Source organism: Gekko japonicus, unplaced genomic scaffold (genome assembly GCF_001447785.1).
Source record: "Gekko japonicus isolate JY-2015 unplaced genomic scaffold, Gekko_japonicus_V1.1 scaffold57, whole genome shotgun sequence".
NCBI lineage: Eukaryota > Metazoa > Chordata > Lepidosauria > Squamata > Gekkonidae > Gekko > Gekko japonicus.
In genome coordinates this window covers 1553682-1570660 of record NW_015160208.1, presented here as the reverse complement: position 1 = coordinate 1570660, position 16979 = coordinate 1553682, and the positions used below count along the sequence as shown (strand labels likewise).

The window sequence follows — 16979 nt, the reverse complement described above, 5'->3', positions numbered from 1 at the left end:
TAAATTTTGTGATCTGTACAAATTATGTGAAACAAGTAATTTATGTGTATTTGCTTGCTTTGCATGGTTCTGCAGTGACAGAGCACCTACTTTGCATGCACAAGCTTTGCATGCATTTCTAGTTAAACAATCAGTGGTGGATAATATAGGGAAGGTGGCATGGTATAACTTGATCTTGTCAGATATCAGAAGCTAAGCATGGTCAGTACCGTATTTTCCTGCGTATAAGACTACTTTTTAACCCAGGGAAATCTTCTCAGAAGTGGGGGGTCGTCTTATACGCCGGTACGCCAGAAGCATCAGCACAGCTCTATATTTTAACTGGAAAACTCTATATTTTAACTGGAAAAGTTGGGGGTCGTCTTATACGCCCAGTCGTCTTATACGCCGGAAAATACGGTAGTCATTTTTCTTGTGGAATAACTCAGTTGTAGAATACATTACTTTTATGGTGTAGTGGTTAAGTGTGTGGACTCTAATCTGGGAGAACCGGGTTTGATTCCCCACTCCTCCACTTGCACCTGCTGATGTGACCTTGGGTCAGTCACAAGCTCTGGCACAGCTGCCTACACGATATTTTTCTTCACTCGTTTACACTAATTTGCTGTACTCCCTGCAGCAACATAGCAGCTGGAGGGAATTTATTCTTCTTCTTTTTTTTTTTTAAAAAAAGATTCCAAATGGGGGCTCAGAATGGCACCATGGGGGAGGAAAGGTTCCTGCCATCCCTCCCTCAAGCAGCTTTCTCACATGAATAATTCCGGGGGGGGGGGTTGTTTTGCCAGTTTTGCTGCTCCATGTGAACAGATACTCCATATGGAGCGGCAAAATCAATGAAATAACTCCCCTCTGCCAAGTACAGTTTGAGAAAACTGCTTGGGGGGGGGGGAGTCAGGAGCTCTCTCCCTGGGTGCTATTCTGAGCCTATCTGCACTCTCCTTTTGCTTTTCTGAGCAGTTCCCCACAGCTGCTGTATGGCTGCAGTGTAGACCATATTGGATTGATCAGTGTTCTGGTTCAATGTGGTAGCTTCAAGTGTTTGTATGAGAGGCAGAGAGCTAGGCAAGGCACTGAAGCTTCCACTAGGTTTCCGTACAGGAAACTGTCTTCAGAGTTGTGAAGTGAAATAAATCAGATTTTTAGAATTCTCTGTGCTCTTTGATGCAGCTCCTCCCCCATTTAGCACCTGCAACTTTCACGGACCTGCATGTTGTGCTAAGGTAAAGCTCTTAAATCCATTAACCATGGTTGGAATTGGCACACAGAAGTGCAGTACCTCCCGCATCTCGCAGATACATTCCCCCTCCTGCCAGCCTTAACTGCAGTTTAGGGATATGTTGGTGCCAAGCAGCATAATTCCAAGGTGTGTTAAGTATCTGATTGAGAAAGAAATATGACTTATGTTAATTAGGGTTAATGCCAGTGAAGTAATTCACACATGGGGAAGAGAGCGAATAACATTTCCATATCCGGTCCTAATAGCTTTAGTTTAGGGATTGGTGGTGTTGCATCTCCTCAGACCTTACTGCTCCTTCGCTCCTAGAAACTGTAATAAAAGTGTTGCCTTGTAGAATTGTTTGCAGTTATATAACTTCAGAATGCTGCTGATACATACTTCATATCCATTCATACAGTCAAAACTAGCATCTGATTGGCCTTACATAGAACAACTCCAAAGCAAAACATCTCTCTGTGTTAATGAGTCGCCTGTTTTGGATCCAATGACTGCCAGTAATTTGATACATAACAAATACAAATTGAAAAATTGTCCCACACTAGGCCTATATGGATCGAGCTTTGAACACATGAAGACTAATTTTCATATCTTTCAAATTAATTCTTTAAAGTATTTGTTTTCACTGTTTGCGTCCCTTCTGAATTCTCTGAGTTTCAAGTGGTGTGGCTGTCAAACATTTCAAGCAAAACGCCCCTCCTCCTTCATCCCTCAGAATAGAATTTTAGTCGCACCATCTTTTGAGGTAGGAAAGGCTGAGAGGTTGGCAGTTTGCCAAGGATCATCCAGTGACCTTCACAGCCAAGCAACAATTTGAACTTCTCTTTTCCATATGCAAAATCAAAATTCTAGCCATTGAATTAAGTATACAGCTTCTAGGGCATGGCACATTATTTATTTCTCTGTTGTAAAAGTGTCCCACTCCAAACCCAAAACTGTTATCCACTCCTCAGAAAGACAAGGAGCATTCAGCTATGAGCTGGATTAACTCAGTGACGTATACATGACCAGGCAGTCAAGCAAGAATTTGGAGTTCTGCATTTGCTTTGAATGCTAATTTAGCTTCTTGCCATTTGAGAGCTCTTTCTGTTTCCACGGCACTGCAGCACATAGCATACAGACAGCCCTTCACAAGTAAGTTACATAAACAAGTTACATCATGCTGCTAAACATGTGAAGAACAAATGGCAAACTCTGAATCCAGACAAACCTTTCCTCTGTTTTTATTATTATAAATAAGAATAAATGTCTCTACTGAAGATAACCAAGGTGAATACATGCTTTTTATAGGGCACTGCCCTTCTGTCACTTTTTGTATAAGTGCTTAAACAAATGTGTGCTTATGGTTGCTTTATAGATTTTAGCTTGGGGGTGGGGGCAGTTTGAGCAAGAAATTTTGCTCAGAGCTAGTTTTCCATAATGCCCAGCGCTGGGGGGAAGAGTACTTGAATTCTGGGTGCGTGCCCCTTTATTCTTGAATTGCTGTGATATTTTGAAGAGGCCAGTCTGAACCTATTACTCACTTCCATGCTGTCACAATGACAGCAGACGTTCTCCAGCAAAGAAGCGGTCAAAGAGTTAAAGCTGTATATCACTATGTGCAGAGATTCTGTTTATGAACAGCTCATTGCTGCTGTAGCAGAGATGAAGGCTTTCACATTGCTACATAGAGTTATACGAACAGCTCCCTTCCAATCCACCTTTCCACCCACACGCACACATACAGTATTGCAGAACAATAGTGACTGCTTACAATGCAACTGGAGCTCTCAGTATAAGCAGCAGCAGCTTCTGATGAGTGATTAGTCACCGGCTTCAGAAGATAACATATCTTTCCCCCTAAGATTCAGTGTCCTTTTATCCCCCAGATCTCTTAATTCCTCCCTCTTTCTTCTCCCTCCCCCAGTCTTTTATTGTCTGAGCTGTATTAGCTCAGAGATGCTATAGTCAGCTTGCCTGTGCAAATGAAAGGCATAAATGTGTCTTAACAAAAATTCCTTGCCCATCCTGATTGCAAGTGCATCTGCTTATAAGCATATCCCATTGATTTCAATGGCGCTTGCTTCCAGGTAATTTCAGCATGGGGACCCAGTTGTAGTGACATAGTTAGCTGGAGCAGGTCTTTGTTCTGAACAACTGGGGAATTCCTTCTGGGGCACGAGCTTTTAAGGCAGCTAAAAACAAAGGTACAGATTCAGTCCAGTGACTGTATAAAACCAAGAGGGAAGAGTGCTGCCACACATCCTGCCAGTATTGCTTTTTTCAGAGTTTGAATCCAGTTACCTGGTTTGCCACATGACTTTGAACATCATGGGTAGTACCATCTGTATGATTAGATGATTCTTCTCAAACATATCAGATCCTAAGCCTGTTTGGAAAGGAGCAGCGTTAGGAAATGGTGCATGTGGCTCTTGCGAGGGTGTTAGGGTTGCCAGTCCCCAGGTGGGGGTGAGGACTCCCCTGATTTCTCAGGCTCCTGCCTGCCTCCGGCCAGCTGGTCAACGGCACCCACTTGTAAAACACCATTTGAATGGAATCTTCCCTTTAAATGGTGTTCAGCAATTGCGGCTGTCTGCATCTGAACTCCAAGCGGTGAATTTGCTGCTCGCAGTTGAGGCAAGGCATGCAGCACCTGGCCCCACTTGTAAAAAGGGAAACTTCCCTTTAAATTGTGTTTTGCAAGCGGGCACTGCTGGCGCCTTCCAAGAGGGGCTGCATCCCCAATGTGATGAAGTCACTTCTGTGTGACATCAACACATTGGGGACATCCCCACCCCCTCTAGGAACGCCCCCCCAAGCCCCCTCTGGCAACCCTACAGGGCGTTCATCGTTGACCAGTACAATGGTTGCCTGGGTAGAGGTTGCTAATAGTGCTTTGCTTAGCAGATGAAATCACCGATCATGATTTAAGCCCTGGGCTGGGTCCCAGTTCTTGTGGGTCACCAAACTGGCTACTGTCAATGGATTCTTCAGTCCCAGCCTCTAATGTCCAAGATCAGTTGTGCTCTAGTCCCTGTATCCTAGCAGCAGGATTGCTATTGAAAGGCCCTAGGCCTAGCACTGGGCTTTTAGTAGGAGTAGTTGTGTGGAGGGTAAGTACTACTTTCACTACAGCTGGGGCCGTGTAATGGTTTTATCTTGCCTGAAGTAATATCACAAGTTGTTCTAATTTTATGCACAAATGATCAGGTTGAAAGTAGCCTTATACTTAGGGCTGCCAACAGGCCTGCAGAAAAATGTCTTCTTCCTTTAATAGAGGCTTAGTAGGATGTTACCTGCCAAGTAATTTTCTTTACCTTCATGGCTCAAAAGGACAGGATGTTTTTCTTCCAGTCTGTTAGCAGCCATACATGTATTGCCTCTGACATGCCTGTACCTTGTATGAACTTAGCAGGAAAATTCTCCATCCCGCTTGTGACCACTACCTGACCCTTTAAATGCGTCAGCATCCTGGTAACTGTGTGACTTTGCCAGCTTCAGATGCTAGCCATTTTCATGTTTGATGTATCATAGTGGATTCCCTGGTTTAGTGCTGCTACTAGATTTAACAAAACCAGCTAGTCTCTTTTGTGTCCCATTGGAGAGTCTCCCTGATCCATTTGGGAATTATTTTTGAACATCTTCAACTAAACAATTACTTTATAGACACTTTACATGGAGTGGGAGTTGAGTGACAAGGATTCCCCCTCCCCTTGGGGAAACATCTTTTTTTATTCTTCCCATGTTATTGGAGTTCCCATCGGAATTCTAGAAAAAATGTTTTGAAGGGTCTTCAACAAAGTCTTAGAAGATGATGCTGTTAAAGTGCTGCACGCAATTTGCCAGCAAATTTGGAAAATGCAACAGTGGCCACAGGATTGGAAAAGGTCAGTATACATTCCAATCCCAAAGGACAATGCCAAGGAATGTTCAAACTATTGCACCATTGCACTCATACCACACGCTAGCAAGGTCATGCTCAAGATCCTACAAGCTAGGCTTCAACAGTACATGGATAGAGAACTGCCAGAAGTACAAGCTGGGTTTCAAAGAGGTAGAGGAACTAGAGATCAAATTGCCAACATTCGCTGGATTATGGAGAAAGCAAGAGAGTACCAGAAAAACATCTACTTCTGCTTCATTGACTATGCTAAAGCCTTTGACTGTGTGGATCACAACAAACTATGGCAGGTCCTTAAAGAGATGGGAGTACCAGACCACCTCACATGTCTCTTGAGAAACCTGTATAAGGGCCAAGAAGCGACAGTTAGAACTGGATATGGAACAACTGATTGGTTTAGCATAGGAAAAGGAATACGACAAGGATGTATATTGTCGCCTTGCTTATTTAATATATATGCAGAGTACATCATGCGAAATGCTGGCCTGAATGAATCACAAGCGGGAATTAAGATTGCTGGGGAAAAGATCAACAACCTCAGATATGCAGACGATACCACTCTGATGGCAGAAAGTGAAGAGGACCTCAAGAGCCTCTTGCTCAGAGTAAAAGAGGAGAGCGCAAAAGTGGGCTTGAAGCTCAACATCAAAAAAACTAAGATCATGGCATCCGGCCCCATCACTCCTTGGCAAATAGAAGGGGAAGTCATGGAAGTAGTGACAGACTTCACGTTCCTGGGATCCCAGATCACCGCAGACTGTGACAGCAGCCATGAAATTAAAAGACGCCTGCTCCTTGGGAGGAAAGTGATGGCAAACCTAAACAGCATGATAAAAAGTAAAGACATCACCCTGCCAACAAAAGTCCGCATGGTCAAAGCAATGGTATTCCCAGTAGTCATGTATGGCTGCGAGAGTTGGACTATAAGGAAGGCCGAGCGCCAAAGAATAGATTCTTTTGAACTATGGTGCTGGAGAAGACTCTTGAGAGTCCCCTGGACTGCAAGAAGATCAAATGAGTCAATCCTAAAAGAAATCAACCCTGACTGTTCCCTGGAAGGCCAGATAATGAAACTGAAGCTCAAATACTTTGGCCACCAAATGAGAAGGGAGCACTCACTGGAGAAGACCCTAATGCTGGGAAAGATTGAAGGTCAGAGAAGACGGGGATGGCAAAGGATGAGATGGTTAGACAGTGTCATAGATGCAACGAACATGAAATTGAGCACACTTCAGAGGACGGCGGAAGACCGGAAGGCCTGGCGGGAGCTGGTCCATGGGGTCATGAAGAGTCGGACTCGACTGTGCGACTGAACAACAACAACAGGGACAAGCACAACGTAACATGAAGTGAAATGGGACGCTTGATTATTTGTTTATCAAAAAACACGTGTCATATTTGTTAAGTTTCCTAAAGAAAGCTAAATGAAAAGCTTTGTCCCTCTTGGACGTTGCAGTTTTAGCATGGCTGAGGGGGACTGTTGAGGACTATGAAGCTGAAGAAACAAACTACATTTCCCAATAGGCAGTGATTACTTGGCAGTCCAGAACTCCAAATCAAAACTTTTAAAAGGTCCATGCATTGGAAAAAGCATATATCTAATGTATGTATTTCTTTCTTAGCCTAAGATAAGAGAAAACATACAGCAAAATTCTTCATTCCATCATTGTTTGGCTGGCTGCCTCCCCGCTTTCATGGGTCTGTGTGTGTGTGTGTGTTACACAAGGCAATAACTGTGCCCAAGTTGTTGGCAGCCTTTTCTCTGGCAACTGTAAAGATACAGTGTTCTCTTCCCTTCCCTCTAGGAAGGGTGGGGTATGTGAGGCATAGAACAACAGGTTATACTATAATAATATTTTGCATTCATAGAGTATATCTCAAATGTTAAATGCATGTGAAATTTGAACTGTGGGAGGGGCAGAGGCTTCCTGACAGACAGGTCATACTCTTAGCTACTGTATCTTGCATGCTGTCCACCATAAATATTTAAGGCCCTTGATGTGCCACAGGAGTGCCCCTGCCCTGCTGTCAACAGGAACTACCTTGGATGCATTCCATCATCTGGAATCCTATTAGGATTTAGCACATGTTTCTTTGGTTTTTAGACCATTTCTCCCACGTGGGAAAATATATCCTGTGTCATGTTTTCTCAGCATGGATCCCCTAGAACGAAGGACGGTTTAATGTGATTATTATCAGTGATGCTATGGAGAGCACTATGCTGTGGTCAGATGTGCCTTTAGATCCAACACAGGTGTAAATGCCCGATGGATCTAAAGGGCATGATCAGACAGCAACATCTGGGAAAGGTCCCGCAGCCATCGGCACCCCGTGCTGCCTCGCCACAGAAGTGGAGTTAAAAGATACTGGGGAAAGCCTGGTCCTAATGCTTGCCGACAGGCCATGGATGGATTTTCCCCTGTCTGATTGCTCAAGCACATAGTCAAGCCATCGGGATGGTCTGCCCATTCCATCCCAATTTGGTGCCTTTCCCCCCCCTTGCTTGGCAGTATGTGCATAACCACATACTCCATGGGGAACCCTCTGTGCAGAAGTTCGATTCCTTGTTTATGCGCATGGAAAACAAAAGGCAAAACCCCTCCCCACTTGCCCGAACGGGGCATGTGGTCACACAGTGACAGGTTGAGCCCACAGCACAAAGGGATGTGTGACTGTGCAACTGCGAGTCAAATTCCACCAGAGGTAATGGGTTTATTATTTATTTATTTATTAATTTCAACTTATTATACCGCCCTAACCCCTAGGGGTCTCTGGGCAGTTAACAGGGGAGTTCTAAGAACTGTTTCTCTCCTAACTAAGGCCACATGATATGGGGTGGGTCTCGTTTCTGGCTCGGCTTTCCTTCTCCCGGCGGTCTCTTGCATCTTCCCTGGGCCGGCTGCTTCCTTGGTGGGACTGTTACTGGCGCCCTTCTCCATGTCTTGCTTCGGCCTCGGCTCTGTCCTGAATGGCTCCACCGCGTCCACAATGCACGTCATCGTGCGCCGCCTTGGTCTCCACTGCAGTCGTCTGCCACCAGGGATTGCTCTGCCTTGTTCTCGATTTTTCACCGTGCCGCGCCATCTAGGCTCCGCCGCCGCCGCCATTGATGCTCTCGCCGTGATGTTCTTGCCACTGCTACCACCACATACCTCACTGAGGAGGAGGGTGCCCCCCACCCTTCTAAGGGTGGGTACCCATTTGCCTACTCGCTTGGTTTTATTTGCTTTCGGGCCGCTGGGTGGGCGGGAGCTGCGACTCGGGCCAGGCGCTCACCCTGGCCGCGGTGGATTCTCGAACAGCCATAGTGGCTGTCTCTAGATGTTACTGGCAGGCGGTTACCCGCCTGCGCCACCGCTTCCCCTCTGTACCAAATGGCACGTCTGACCGCATCCCTACTGATTGCAGCCCATGTATATATAGTGACAGCTCTGAGTGCTACATTATCAAATAGGGAGGCTGCATGGTTACACGCAGTTCCTTGATGGGCTTTCCTTCTACATTAAAAAAAAAATCTCATATGTTTTACTTCAACGTATTCTCTAATTTTGGAATGCATTCTCCCTGCTGGTTCTTATCAAGAGCCTGTGCAAGGCACATAGTGGGAAAAAGCAGCACAAAATGACTTGGTTTTAGGCCCTTGAACACCGTGGGGCTTCTGCCGGTGCTTCTCCTGGCAACCCACCCAAGTGTTTTTAGAAAGTGGGTGGGGCCAGGTGGGGACTTTTGGCCAGTAAGGCTTCTGTTTGGCCACTGGAGACTTTATTGGCTGTGTGGATTTTTAAAAAATGCGCCCTTTTAAAAAATGTGCAGCTGCCACTACAGCACAAGGGTCTTTACGGTGTGACTGAAAGTAAGTTCTGGCAGCCATTTTAAGACTGGATCTGTGTTCTGCGGCAGCTATTTTGTGGTAGCCAATTTGTGGCTTCCCCCTCCATGTGGTATCAGAATTCCACTGTAAGGTTTCAGTAAAGTCTTGTATAAAATGGTGATGAAAGTGTGCATACGTTGATTATGGTATGTGATATGCTGTGAATGTTGACATTTAGCAATATTAAGGTTTTTTAGAAAGCCATTGGGGAAACATCAGAATTCTGATGAAAGTAAATCTGAAGGTCAGCCAACTACTTTTAGTAAATGACCATATTTCATTCCAGTTTCCGGCTTTTCCCAGCAAAGAGTGACACTTACCATGACAGGCTCAGAATCCTTAATAAATGAAGAAGTTAATTATGTTTCAGACACTTCCTCACAACTATTCCAAAGTAATTGCAGACGTACTAGCAAGTCCAATTCAACAAAACAATGCCAGTAGACCTGTGCACACAAAATATTACAATAATTTAAAGTCAAGGGATGCAATAAGAAAGAGATGGCAGTCAGTGGCTCTTGGTCATAGACAAGTTTGCCAAATATAGGTGGCTGCATTAGGTATGGTCTAGATAAAGCGATGGTCTTTGGAATCCCATTTGTTTAAATGGTAAACAGATAAATACGTATTTAATTATCCCATTGAAGTAAATGGGATTTCAAATTCCTAAATATTGGGTGGATCTTTCCTTTTGAGACATAATAGTTTATTACATGAAATGCTAGTATCACAAAGCTTCTTTTGGACAGCTGGGCTTTGATGAATATCCCTCTTTACTGGTAAATTAAATAAATGAGGGTAAAATCTGTCATTTTCCCACAAGATTCCAGTATAGCCTTTCTTGGGATGTGTCACACAGTGTTGCCAGAGACTGATAAGGAGAGTGATGGAACAGCTTTGTGTGCTATCCAGCATAAATGTGTATTTGTGTACATAATAATTCAGTGTTGAATGATACAAGCGGTTAACTTAAGCAGCTTCTTCAAATTGAGCTTGTAACAATGCAAGGGAACTGAAAAGGTTTTTCTTAACTTTTTTAAAAAAACCAAAGCTTTTATGTTTATTGTATCATTGCCCAAAATAACTGTATTGTGAAAAACAAAGCTTCCTTGCAATGCAAGGAAAGTGAAAATGAAGCCTGTTTAATACCAGTTTACCATGGAATCCTGGGAGCAGTTCAGGTCAAGGTTTTGAACACTTTGAAGCAAGTCTTGAGTTTGCATTTGTGGAGTATACGATTAGAAGTTTGGAACTCCCTTTATTTTAACACTGCTTTGTAGTTATTTGCATCTATGTGTAGAAAGTGGGGCTGTTATCCCCTTTAATTTTTTAAAATATAAAATCTTAGTTGATATGTTTCAATTGATTACTTATTTAAATACGGATAAGAATAATAAGCACTCCTCCTTTGTGGATGGATGTAATGGCATCCTCCTTTTTTCTGTCGCATAGGGCAATGCCTGCTCCCTCACCCATATGCTTCATTTTTCCAACTTGAAAGCCCCCATGTTACATATAAATAATTGTGCATTGACCCCCATGTTGTATCTAATTGTGTCTCGTTATCGTAGGGGTCAGATGGTAAACACAGTTCATACCAATGTCCACTCTGCATTTGAGGAAGGGAATCTCTTCTTTCAAGTACTAAGTCTTTCCAGCTGAACACCAGGTTCATAAACTAGATTCTCTGGCAGAAGTAGGCAAGGGATAGAGTTGTCAACTCCAGGCTGGGAACTCCCTGGAGATGTGGGTGCCGAGCTTGGGGGGTGGAGTTTGTGGAGTGGAGAGTGCTTAGCAGGGATGTGATGCCATAGAGTCTGCCCTCAAAGCTGCCAATTTTCTCCAGGGGAATTCATCCCTATAGTCTGGAGATAAATTGTAATTCTGGTAGATCTCCAGGTTGTACCTGGAAGTTGGCAGCCTTATCAAGGGAAGAAAGAGAGGCGCCCTCTAAGATGCTGCCTTCCAGGTATTAGAATATACTTCCATCTCCTCCCTGCCAAAGCATGAGAGGAGAGGACAGAGAAGGAAGAAAGGAGGAGCCGTCTCCATACCGCCAGAGCTGAGTCAGGCACATTTACTTTGTTTCATGTGTCACATCCCACAAGCCCTCTCCAGTGGGGAGATAACTGCCTGACAAATCCTCAGAGAGAGTCTACTGTTCCTTTTACTGAATGAAATGAAGATTTGAACATGGATTTCTCGTACCCTAAGACCCAAGAATAGGAATTCTTGAGAGCATATTGTTGTTTATGTGGGTATATGGTGAACTAATGTGTGTGAGCATTGTGTTTGACAATGAATATGTTTTTTGTAAAAGGAAGAGTAGGCTCTGTGGGATTTTGTCAGGTAGTGATCTTCCCACAGGAGGGGGGCTTGTGGGATGTGGCATATGAAACAAGGTAGATATGCCTCACTCAACTCTCTTCCTCCCCTGTCCCTTCACCCTCACGTTTTGGCAAGGAGGAGAAGGAAGTACATTCTAACACCCAGATGGCAGCATCTTAGAAGAATAATTGTGTTTAAGCCCTTCTTACCTGAGTGAATGTCTTTTAAAACACTTTGACCTGGTACAAGCAATGCAGCCAGTTTGTAATTCTGGGAGATCTCTGGGTGATCGGTACTAGAAAATCAGCACTATGCAGGTGCAGGCTAAGTAGGAGGGAGACTGAGAGAATCTCTCTGCTCTTCTGCCACCCACACAGCATCTGAAGCCCACGTTCTGAGTCAGGAGCTTTTGTGTGGGGGAGGTCAGATGACTAAGGATGGTTGGTGAGGAGGAGGAGGAGGTAATATATATGCTCTCAGGTTTGCATATGTTCTGTTGCCTAGTGCCCCCTGCTGTTCAGTCTTTAAACTATATAAAGAATTGGGATTTTATACATTCTGTGGCAGCAAATGGAGACCGATCACTCAGCTTACTTTTCTTGCAAGGAATGGCATGGGTTCCAGCATTCTAACAAACTCTGCTGCATACCAATCACTAAGTGACTATATAGCTTAAGATGAAAAGCCTGATTTCGTATGCTGTAATTCAGACTGTACACTGGAGTAATCTGCTTTTTCTTTCCTCCACAGTTTATCGAAGCTATCAGTAACAAGCAAGGTGAGCTGGAGAACTATGTATCTGATGGCTACAAGACAGCACTCACAGAAGAGAGGCGGCGATTCTGTTTCCTGGTGGAGAAGCAGTGTGCTGTGGCCAAAAATGCCCTCGTGTACCATTCCAAGGTGAACTAGTAGTGTGTTGATAAGCCCAACAATTGGTATAATCTGCTTGAAAAAGCAGTCAGACAGAAGTGCCTCCCCTGTAAGTGGTCCTAAGAGATCCAGATGCAAACTTGGAAATGCTTGTGTCCTCTGTGACCTTAAAATCCTATTCATCATGTATGACATCACTTGTAAGCAGATTAAGTAATTTTAGGTAGGTTGGTAAATTTCAGGCAAATGTGCTTTGAGGAAGAGTTGTGGCCTGCCAAACTGCAGCTGCTTTTAAGGAGTCAGCAGGCAAAGATTGTTCAGTTCCTCTGTAGAGAATGTTACCTATCCCATCTCTTCTTGCGTAATTCTTGGAGTATTGAACATTCAAGAATGAGCAAAGAAAAAAGTGGTGACAGGGGAGAAGCATACATTTAAGGGTGTTCCTTGCTTTGCTATACTGGCCCATTCCTCCACTTACTCAGGCATGTAGTGTGTCCCCGAGGAAGCCCTCATTTCCTATCGTTATGCTGTCATACATCCCTTGTTTCCAGCAGATACGAATTTTGCTGCAGAAAAGGTATTAAGTATGTATCTCTGCAGCCCTGCTGTAGGTCTCTGTATAATTAAAGCATGGAGGTTTCCATTATAGTAGCTGTTCCAGTGTGCCTGTAAACTAAGAAAGCAACTGGATTGTGTCAGAAGTGTGGTGGTTCTTACCACTTTAATGTAACCTGCCAGTTAGAACGATATGTTGTAGACAAGCCCAGGGGCAGATGCATGGTGTCTTAGCTGAGCCTGAAGGTAAGAGGGCCAACTCCCACCCAATCCATATAATTACTGGTTACCTCACTTTCTTGTGTTTAGCATAACTCCCATGTTACCAGTAGTATATTCAACTATTTTTCCTGGTGGTTTTTATCCCTTGGTAGGTTTATCTGAGGGTCTCTCTTCTAGAGCTTTATTGACAAAGAATACATAGATGTCAAAGAGATCTCACTTTGCTAGTGTAATACCCACTATCAATGCAGTCCTCAGTAGTTACACTGTTCTGAGCCCACTGACTTAGAATGGTGTAACTCCGCTTGGGATGGCATTCTATATCTCTAAGTCAACACAATACCAAGTATTCTGCTGCAGGAGAATGGTCTGGAATAAATAGAATGCTAGCACATACCCAGAGATGAGTCACAAGTGTGTGTATTCATTAAGGCAACAAAAGGGCAATTGAGTGGTGGACAGGCATGGATAATAATATTCACCACATATCTGCAGTTTTGTCATTTGGTAGCCAGGTGAGTATACTGTAAAATCAACTCTTTGTTGTACCAGTCTAGAGCAGCTTTTTCATCTTGCAATAGCTGCCTATTATCCTGGTTCCTCAGTAGAGAAATAACTTTTTCTTCCCCTGTCAGCTAACTCCTGCTGGTATTGTTATGAACAAACATACTCTACACTTAATTGCTTATGTATATGTATGAGGTAGTGTAGCCACATTTCCCCCATATATCACTCATCTCATCATCTTTGGTATCCATCTGGCAAAAAAAAGATTTTTGGATAATAAAGGGATTAACTGAAAAGTCCCACTTTAGTCATAAACATCTTCAAGTGGTAATGTATGCAAAGTCAATTACCAACATATGTGAAGGGCTTTGGTATGTTATAGATGCATGTAAAGGACACAAACAAAATCTCTTCCCTGTTAAGGGTTGGCCAGGCGGAATTCATTCTTCTAGCTTTTTGAGGCTCAGGACAACCTGTGACATTATTCCAACAAAGGGAAAGAAACCCCTTTTCCCATCTAGTTTTATTTAGATTTACTATATATAATCTCTTGCTTTAAGGGGAAAAAACTCAGAAAAACAATTGCTCTGCATGGGGATCTATGCAGGTGGCTGATCCATACTGTGGGTGGGTGTAAGTGTAATGTGTATTCTAAGTCTGTAGAGAGAACAGCATATGAACTTCTAGTAAAAGATGCTGCTTAACCCTCTCTCTTTCTTTCTGTATGTGTTTGTGTCTGCATTTTTTATTATGATCTGTGGCTGGACATCAGTTTGAGGAGCAAATTTTATTTGTTGCTTTATTTGCTAGTTTTTGCTAAAATAAGTGTGGCCTGCGCCTGACTCAATGGTGGAAAGCCTGGCATATTACATAAACCAAACTACTTGCATTCTGATAAACATGTTGAGAAGTGTTGCTCTTTTGTCTACAAATGGAAGGGTTGTTTATTTTGAAAGATGTGGGTGCTCTCAAGGGGAAAAAATTTGTGCATGCAACCTCTAAGATTAATGGTGGTATTTTACCACTAAGCCTCTCTTGGTATTCAGGCAGGAGTGGCATCCCCCAGAGTATACCCGAGACTTCCAACAGGAATGTAAGATGTGGCCTTGAGCTTTCTAAAGTACTTTCAGCCAATGGTCCTGATTAAGTCTCAGTAGCTGCCAACTCCCATATTGCGGCTGAATGTCTTTTAAAGATATTGCAAAGACTGTTCATGGCCACTGGGAGAACCTGGTGTGGGAAAAGAGCGGTGGTGGCAGTGGTGAGGCTACCTAACAGTTAGGACCATGGAAAGGCAGTTGCCTAACATGGGCCTGTAACTTTGAGGTTGGGTACGTGGGATGGCAGTTGAATTTCCTGTGTTTTTCAAGCTTGTGTTGTAAAGTGATTAAACAGGTCACATGAACACATGAAGCTGCCTTATACTGAATCTGACAACTGATCCCTCTAGGTCAGTATTGTCTACTCTGACTGGCAGCGGCTCTCCAGGATCTCAGGTGGAGGTCTTTCAGATCAAATCTTTTTAACTGGAGATGCCAGGGGTTGAACCGGGGAGCTTCTGCATGCCAAGCCGGTGCTGTACCACTGAGCCACAGCCTCTCCTGCCTGGGAGCTGGCATAGCATAATATCTGAGTGAGCTGTGAGGTCTTTGGTTCCACCTCACCTCTTGTCACCAATGCACTGGGTGGCTTTAGACAACCCCCCCATTCTCCCCCTGATTTGGCTAAAAAAACATGGGTCCCTTTTATAAGACCCAGAAGTTGTAGTAGAGGAAGTGGAAGGATGAGTGTTAGTGTAGGTCCACTGCATGGTGTATTTCTCACACAGAGATTGGTTTTGTGTAGGAAACTTTAGGTACTCCATTTGGTATGTTTTTTTATCCAGCCCTTCCTTCAATGAGATCAGGACAGGATACATGGTTTCCCCTTCCCTATTTTATCCTCACAGCAAGCCTTTGAGGTTGATTAGGCTGAGAGAAAATGACTGGCCCAAGGTTACCCAGCACAATTTCATGGCAGAGTGTGGATTTGAACCTGACTTTCCCAGATCCTAGTCTGACACTCTGACTGCTATACCACTGACTGTATGCATCCACGTGTTTGTTTCACTGCATGTGAACATCTCCTGTCATTCTGGGCTTCTGCTTGCCCATGCGTGAATGCTGCATGCCTGCTCATTAGGTGTGATTATTTAAACGTGGAGTCCATTGTCATCTGCTCAGAAGTGATATCTGTATAGAAATTTATCTTGTTCTAAACAGTCCCTGCAATTTGTCATTTTAAAATTCCCTTGCTGTGGCCATTGCTTTCTTGTTTGGCATCTCTAACGTGTTGTGGCATCTCTAAATTGTCTGTAGGGTTTCAGAGTATTTAGGTTTTTTATTAGAATAGATGGAAGGGCTTAAGAAGACCTAGCAATGCTGGGTAGTAGGAAGTCTTGGGATTCCAGTCCCTCATTAGCTGGGCTCCAGGAGAGGATCTCTTTGCTTGCAGTCCTCCCTGAGGCATAGCAATTTACAGTTCATGCAAGAGAAAGGAAGGCTGATTGGCACAAACGGTGCCTGCAGTCACTGTCACCCCTTTGCAGGCTATCCAGAGATCAGGATCTGCTAAAGGTGTCAATGTGGCCAATCCAGATGGTCAGCCGTGTTGGTCTGAAGCAGTAGAACGAATTTGGAGACCAGTGGGGCACCTTTAAGACCAACAAAGGTTTATTCAAGGGATGAGCTTTCGTGTGCAAGGCACACTATTTCAAATACACTGGAATGGTCGATGAGGCTCTAAACTTATAGACAGGGATTTAACAGTGAATTAACATGTAACATGATGATGTTTAAGTTATGCAGTGAAAAACTAAATAACAAAAGGTTAAAACATCATCATGTTACATGTTAATTCACTGTTAAATCCCTGTCTATAAGTTTAGAGCCTCATCGACCATTCCAGTGTATTTGAAATAGTGTGCCTTGCACACGAAAGCTCATCCCTTGAATAAACCTTTGTTGGTCTTAAAGGTGCCACTGGACTCTAAATGTGGCAAATGTTACTAACCCATTTAAACTGAGCCACACAGACCTTTACACTTCACACAGTTTAACTTTGCTGGTCTTAAAGGTGCCATTGGACTCAAAGTTTGTTCTGGACCTTTACACAGGCAGCCTCTTCAGGTGTCCCAGAATTCCAAGCATTGTGAAAGACTGCTTGTTTTCATTCCCTTAAATCTGAAGTCCATAAATTTCACCAGCAGATAATCTATTCTGCTGTAATCGACTCCCCCCACATCATACCCCCCACCCCCAATTAACCTACGCTTGCCTGGAGCCTGCTGAGGGCTATTCTGGACCCTCCTTATACACACACACACACAGACTCTATTGTTGCTATGGAGCATTTGGGCTCCGCAGCCTAGTAACCAACTTGGTGTGTTGACAGCACTCTGCTGCTACACAGCAGTATTCCGTGAACAAGCTGTTTCTGAGGAAGTGTCCCATGTGTGGTAGTGCTCTGCT

At 43.8% G+C, this 16979-nt stretch overlaps 1 protein-coding gene across 6 annotated transcripts in view; it reads left to right on the top strand.

The window, feature by feature from the left end:
- BAIAP2 (BAI1-associated protein 2) overlaps positions 1-16979 on the top strand; it is a 203023-nt gene that overhangs the window by 158358 nt on the left and 27686 nt on the right. For all 6 annotated transcript variants that reach the window (XM_015408653.1, XM_015408630.1, XM_015408665.1 and 3 more), the window contains exon 7: positions 12064-12216. In XM_015408653.1, coding sequence (XP_015264139.1) covers positions 12064-12216 — 153 coding nt within the window. The remainder of the gene's footprint in view (positions 1-12063; positions 12217-16979) is intronic.